Source organism: Anneissia japonica, unplaced genomic scaffold (assembly GCF_011630105.1).
Source record: "Anneissia japonica isolate Jap-2015-1 unplaced genomic scaffold, ASM1163010v1 scaffold169_len739621_cov184, whole genome shotgun sequence".
In the NCBI taxonomy this organism is placed as follows: domain Eukaryota; kingdom Metazoa; phylum Echinodermata; class Crinoidea; order Comatulida; family Comatulidae; genus Anneissia; species Anneissia japonica.
The window spans coordinates 219484-227089 of record NW_022688869.1 but is presented as its reverse complement, the minus strand read 5'-3'; the positions used below and the strand labels follow the sequence as shown (position 1 = coordinate 227089).

The following is a 7606-nucleotide window of genomic DNA, read 5'->3' as shown; positions in this document are numbered from 1 at the left end:
CTGTTAAACAATCTAAAACGTTTTATCTTATCACGGTTGTAGAATAATGCGCTATATTTAATTGTTACAATTATTTATTATAATTTAATTGAGTATTATTTGGCTGAGAGCCATCATAAATAACCAATGATATACTGTAACTTTTAAAAAATGGAGGGCGGTGTTGACCACATACACATGCGCAGTTGGTTAGGAAGAGTATTGTTTATTTATATATTCATCACGCGTAAGTGATGTTGAATCATCGTCATAATACTAAATAGACGTCATAGGCCTATGCCTAGTTGCGTTGTTGTCAATTTCCCCTTCATTTATTTGTTATTAAACTTTGAGGTGGTAGCGACTTTACATTTATAACAGATTCAGGCTTTGAATATAATTATTTAAATCAGCAGTTAAAGGTAAAGCATGCGTTCAGAAAAGGAATTTTGGTTTTAATGGCTGATAGAGCTAGGACTAGGCCCTAGCCTAGGACGTAGGTGTAGGCCTAGCTAGGCCTTAGTTTTTAGGCCCAGCCTTGGGTGCCTCTAGCTAGGCCTAATAACTAATAGGCTAGGGCCGTAGGCTAGGCCTAGCAAGAGCTAGATTAGGCCTAGGCATAGAGAGTAATGATTAATGCAATTTATAAAGCGTTGTGGGCTTGTACAGTTTGATTATTTATACACAACTCAAAATGTGTAGATTTCCAATTCATTTTTGTCTGTTTCTAATTAATTAGGCCTAGGGGCCTAGGCCTTAAACAATATTTTTAATTAAAATTTTAATTTATTTAGTCTAGGCCTATTTTTTATTTATTTATTTATTATAATACTACTACTACTATTCTGTTAGGCCTAGTCTAGTTGTAGGCCTACTTTGACACCGTAGCTAGAGACGGTACCATATCTGAACTTCCGTTTGCTAAACGTACGGTGAATAAATTGCATTATCCAATAAAATGTTGCCACTGGCGTGATGACATTGTTAAAAAAATTGCTTGCTGTGAGCCAGCTTTCCTGCCGAGTTGTATAAGCGACAGAAGACAATGTCGAATTCACGGAGCACAAAACAAGTCCATAATTGAAATCTGTAATAGAATTAATTCATATTAAAGACAAAGTACTTACAGCATTGTTGCTTTCCAACTTCCTCTGCATTCAGCGAGCAATTTCACGAGTCTTTATGAACAATGACCACACCATCGGCGACATTTTATTGGATGATGCAGTTTACCATAGAAAATGGAAGATAAGATTCTGTACCATATCCCTAGCCACGGCGTAATATTTATCATATTATATTAATAATTAGGGATATCTGCTATTATTATTTTATATAGACATTTATTTTAAATTTAGTATACTACAGTAACTGTAATGCCAAACAAAAATGATGTACTGTAGCCTATCGTCTATTTTTATACATAAACCAGATTAATTTATATTTATTATATATAGTACAATTTATTTAATTTATTATAATTACTTGTTACTTCTATAGCACATAGAGAGCAGCTTAGCTCAGTCGGCTAATCTGGTGGTAGCTATTGCGTGTGAGCTGAACCTTGGAGATCTCTAGGTCCCCGGTCCAATTCCCATCGCTGCCTCTCTTTTGTTTCAGCTGGAGGGCTATAATACAAGTTACAATAGCGTATCGTCTTTCGGATGAGACGTTTAAGCCGTTGGTCCCATGTGAGCATTAAAGACCAAGGTACAGTACACTCTTCGAAAAAGAGTATGGGATTGTCTCCCGGTGTACTGCCCAATCACCACCAGAAGGACCCCACTGGAAATAAGTCTTCTTTTAGACTTTTGTGGGCTATCCTTGGTGTTTACACCGAATACATCCAATCCAATCGAGCACATATTCCTTGCTGAACAACCTTTTTCCACTGTAATGAATATTTCCCTCGAGTACAGGCCACCCCTACCAAATCCAACACTGCTGCAACAGAGTATGCTTTCATTATGGGTCAACATTTAATCATTGTTATTATTATCTGATTTTATAAAATGTTTATATTAATTATTTCATCTTTATTAATTCAAATGATCTCCGTGTCACATCTGCTAGGTACAGTATGGCTTCACTGATGAGTGGTGATTCATGCCACGTAGTTGAAGATGAACCTTGTTGCCACCCAATCGTAGACGACAATGAAAGTACTGAAATCGAAGCCAAAGAACCAAAGGTGTGTAAAATAGTTTATTTGTTTTATATTCTAGGAATAGCTCTGTAAAATGTTTGTGCACTCAACCACAGAAATCATTTCACTTCGTTTGGTTCTTTGAATTACGTCCTCATAGAGTGCACTATTTTATGAATGAAGTTGTGGTATTTGAAATATTTACTGTAGGTTTGGCACAAGACCAAAATCAGCAGTCAACAAATCAAGGACTTGAGTAATAATAGGCTGTTCATAACATGAACACCAGTTATCTCATTCATATGATTTATGCACTTGTCAATTGTATTCCCAGCCTCCCCTGGACCCAGGCTTAGCGGGGACTTAGCCGGGGATGGAATTTCCGAAACGGTTACATCATGTGAAAGTCATGGCCACTTCCTGGCAATGCAGGGCATCGTTTTAACGTACATCTCCGACTAAGTCCCCCCCACCTACCGCCGGGAAATATTTCGTAGTCCCGGTAAAATACCCCGCAAATAAAGGATAGGATGCTTGAAGGTTTAGCTAGCTATGTCTAAATTGAAGTAGCATATGAAAGCTAGGCAGGAGCTAGGCCAAGGAGATGAGCTTGCTTGATGAAAGCACTACGCATCACTAGGCAGCTTTCCATGGAAATTTGGGCTACAATTGACAAGTGTATTACCTTATAATCTTGAAGCTAAAGCATCAATGCTTATTCACCCCTCTGTCTGAGTCTCTTACATACGGTTTAAACTTCTAGTGGTGATTTTCCAGTGTCCTTTCAGCCTTGATTTAAATTTATTAATTATCTGCGAATCCACATATTCATCTGATAAACTGTTTCAGACAATTTTTAGTTTTGCAATATATTTGTCCTGAAGGTTGAATATAATTATTTATTTTAGACTGAATGTTTTAATTTAACTTTTAATTCACATTTAATTTACTGAAATGTTATGGAAGGTCTCCCTTTAATTAAAGACCCCTCCAATTAAGACAAAAAAGAAAAAAATTCTTGTGTTGGCCACATTTTAGGAAAATAATAAAAAATGGGTAGGTCAGTAGGAAAAGTTGTTTTTTTTAAAAACCAATTATGTGTTTATACCTAAAGTAGAAAATATACAAAAAATACAACAAAGAATACTTTTAAGTGTATATTGAAAAGCAAAATGATCGCATTTCCTACTGTCCAGCAAGATAGGCCTATTCCAGCCTTTTTAGCTCATTAAAAACATTTTTGTTGTAGTTAAAAAAATAAAATAAAATGCTGAACCTCAATTTCGTACAAAAAAGTTTTTTATTTGGCCTAATGACCACTCTTCTGTGATCCCAAATTATGTCTTTTATCATTATTATACTAATTAGAGAACAAAGTTGTTATGAAGGCCATGGAAATCCTGGGCCTAGAAGTTGTATTTAATTGGACGGAGACCTGTATTACTACTTTCTTATGTACAATACATGAAACAATTATTTCTGTAAATTTTTAGTTTTTAATGTATTTTTGATATCTTTTAAAGAAAAATCGTGTTAAACAATCTATACACAAGTCCTTCTTCATCCTTGGCGGTGTGATCATAATCTTTGCTGCCATCAGGAACACCCTGACGTGGCATCTGCAGAAGTGCTGGGGAGCATCTGGTGACTTCTGGCAAGCTCTGTGGGTCAAGGTGTTTGACTACTTTGAAGGGGATGCATTCATTATAGGCTTTATTGGTAAGAAAGAAGAAAAATCTTTCGTAATTTTTTTGTGTAGACACAACTACAATATGTTATTCTTTATTATTATTTTATAAGGTTTATATAGCGCACATTCCCAATTATGGAAGAACTTCCCAAGGCACAATTTTCCCTGGTCATTGGATCATACACAACATGCAACTTCCTCAGCTCCCTGGGGAGTATTCCTAGTTATGCGTGTAATCAGCACTAATAATTTCATTCCAAATCATTCACCTCCTACCAGGTACCCATTTATACTCCTGGATGAAGAGTGGCAAATGCAGATAAAGTGTCTTGTCTAAGTAGTGAGATAAGCACCGGTCTCGAACCCCCTACCGTTCGATTGAACGCCCGATGCCTTATGCATTGCGCCACATGCTTCTTTCCCCTTGTTGAGTGGCATGCAGGTCACTTGCTGTTGAATGAGAAAGAAATAATTTTGCATTTAACCATAACCATTTAACCATATTTTTTAATTGACATAATCAATTGAGTAATTAAAAAAGTGAGATAAAAAGGAGAAATAATAGGAGATATTAATATAATATAAATAAAAATAAGAACAAGTCTTAGCACTATCCACCCATATTACAAGGAGTTATGATGCATATTTAGAGCACAAAGTTGGAGCTAAAAGTTTTGGAATACTTTTTGGTACTGTAAGAAAATTGACGCTGAAAAATAGGAAAGGAACATGCAGTGATGTAGTTATGGTGGGCAGAGCCATCCAACCTTAAAGAAATTCTACCCAGTCTAAAGCTAATTTAATGACCGTCCACCCACCTTTATTAACCCCTTGCCCATCTTCAACATCCACTCTTCACTCTTATTACTTAGAGTTTACCAGTGTTATCACCCACCCCCTTAATTTTCTACAGCTATGCTTCTACTGTATTTCTCACTCCATCTCATCTCCTTCCTAACTAAGTGTGATAAATGATAGCTAATGATTGATGTTAACCTGTGTTTTCTTGTTCAGGAACCAACCTAGTGGCTTGTATAACCTTTTGGGCTCTGAATGCCTTCTTCTTATTCATGGACATAACCGGCAGACCAGCCTTCTTGAGACGCTATAAAATTCAAGAAGGAAAAAATGATCCAGTAAGTGATAAAACATATAAAACCTTAATTTTTATTACTGTTATTGTATTTTTATAAATTGTATTATTGTTATTGTATTATAATAATTTTTTTTTTTTTTGGAGGTGTGGGGGAGGGGGTTGCCTCACTCAAAACGTCAAGGATATGCCAAATAATGAACTTATCATTATTCTTAAGTGGCATATCTTGTTGTAAGATAAACATGGATGCTCTGTGTATTTTAAGTCTCATTATGAGGGTAGGGAGTGGAGATTTGGTCATGGAAAAAAAATCCTAATATTTTGAACTTAGGATCATGAGATTGGAAAGCAAGCATTTTAACCAAAGAGAGCAGTTTGGTTATCTCAGTCAGCTAAACTGAACATGTGCACATTAATGAATGTAATACACTCTTCTGAAAAGAGTAGGGGATTGTCTCGTAGTGTACTGCAAATCACCACCAGGACGACCCCACTGGAAATAAGTCTACTTTAGACTTTCATGGGCTGTTCTTGGTGTATACACAGAAATAAATTCATCCATCCATCCAACCACCTAGCTGTTCAACTCCAATTACAAAATGACCCCTTAATAGATTTATCACTGTAAATTATTATGATTTACATCATTGTTTTTTCCTCTAGGTGAGTAGGCCGCAACTAATGAAGGCATTGAAAGTTGTACTGTTCAATCAGTTCGTAGTGACCTCTATGTACTCGTTGCTATGTATGCCGATAGTGCAGTGGCGTGGAGACTGCATTCTCAGAGAATTACCCACAGTCCATTGGGTTCTCGTAGAACTGGCTGTCTTTCTTATTTTCGAAGAAATTGGGTTCTATTACTCTCACAGGTGAAAATGAAAATAATTCTTTTAAAAATATACCATCTCCAATGAGCTAAAAATCCTAGAAAAAGAAAATCAATTTCCTACTTATCTACATTTAAATAAATTATTAGCTTTCAATTATTAATTTAACCTCATTTTTAAACACATAACTACACCTCATTTTACTGAACACTCCTTAATTCAGGAATCAACAATTTCAAAGCACCAAAGCTAAATTCCAGAACAAAAAAAAAATTAGGGTCCCATAAAACCTGCAGTGTTTTTGGTTGTCATACACAAAGGAAGACATGTCTGGAAAAACGAAATTTGCTCAGACTTGTCTGCTGGATGTCCCCGAGTGGAAAGTTGCAAGACTTTGGTGGCGCTGTTTCAAATTAGACCCCATAAAATGGTGTACAGTATGCTTAATTATGCAGATGTTTTAATTTCTCTTTTGACAGAATGCTTCACCATCCTATGTTTTATAAACATATCCATAAGCTTCACCACGAGTGGACTTCCCCAATTGGTCTGACTGCAATCTACGCTCATCCAGTAGAACACGTTCTCTCCAGCCTCATACCAGCAACTCTTGGTCCTATCATCATGGGCTCGCACATCGCTACTATATGGATGTGGTTCGTTATGGTCATCTCTTCTGCGGTCAACGCTCATTGCGGCTACCACTTGCCGTTTTTCCCATCGCCTGAGGCACATGATTTCCACCATTTAAAGTGAGTGATGAAAGTTACATGTTCTCTTGTCTTTCAAACTGTCCCAGATTGAATTTTGTTTGTTTTGTTCACAATAGACAAAATACAATCAACTTAAAACATTTTTACCACTGTGGTCATTGTAAAAAATGTTTAAATATATTTATTCAGGTACCATACTTAATCGAATTTTTAAAATTTAATTATTAATATCAACAGTGTTATGTAACTGTAATTCTTCTGACTTATCTCATTAAGTGCACTTAAAAAAAATACCAATGTCATAGCGCCATTGAACATTACATTCTGCTGTTGATGTTGGTTATTTATAAGTCCCTGTTTGTTGACTGACTGATTGGTTGATTGATTGAAAGAAAAACTGAAAGAATGTATTCACTATTCTTATTTGTCATTAAAGAAAATACATAAAAGTTAATCGTTAATACCCAATAATTACTTCATTGTATTACAGATTCACCAACTGTTTCGGCACTCTAGGCATCTTGGACCGCCTGCACGGCACGGACATCCTGTTCCGCAAGAGTAAGCAATATGACCGGCACATCCTTCTCACAAGTCTAACCCCACTTTCGTCCACTTTCCCTGATAGCCCTAAACGATCAAAGTGAATTGGAAGAACCTATTTATGCCTGGTAGAACACCAGAATAAATGTAGAATTACTTGAAATAAATCAATATTAGAAATAAAAATCAATCTTAGAATAAGTACACGTAGAAAAAGTGAATTGTTGTTTGTTATTAGGGAATCAATCGCCACACTATCAAATTCTATGTTGTATGGCCTTATATAGTCATGATGTGCCTATATATAGTCATGATGTGATGTCATCATGACCATATTTAGACAAGTACTATCACATGTTTTTTCAAATAAAATTCTGTAGTCTGGACAGGACTTAAGAGCATGTAAAGCTCTGTCCACACTCTCAAATTTTCTTTGACAAAAAACTGTTGTATGCCCATATATAGTCATGATGTGCCTATATATGGTCATGATGTGATGTCATAACCATATTTAGACATGTCAATAAAATTTGATAGGCTGGAGAGTTCTTTGTATTTAGAAGTGATTGTTCTGTGTGTTGAAAGTAGGTGAGTTTTTCGGTTGAGTCTTGT

The 7606-nt window shown here is 35.9% G+C and overlaps 1 protein-coding gene across 1 annotated transcript; it reads left to right on the top strand.

Annotated features, from left to right (window-relative positions):
* The first annotated feature begins 232 nt into the window (after positions 1–232).
* LOC117123874 (fatty acid hydroxylase domain-containing protein 2-like) lies at positions 233–7370 on the top strand. Its single transcript, XM_033269917.1, has 7 exons — positions 233–401; positions 2053–2170; positions 3649–3844; positions 4830–4951; positions 5575–5780; positions 6218–6490; positions 6942–7370. Exons 2-7 carry the CDS (start codon positions 2060–2062, stop codon positions 7096–7098), a joined length of 1065 nt encoding a protein of 354 aa, XP_033125808.1. The 5' UTR covers positions 233–401; positions 2053–2059; the 3' UTR covers positions 7099–7370.
* Positions 7371–7606: the final 236 nt, after the last annotated feature.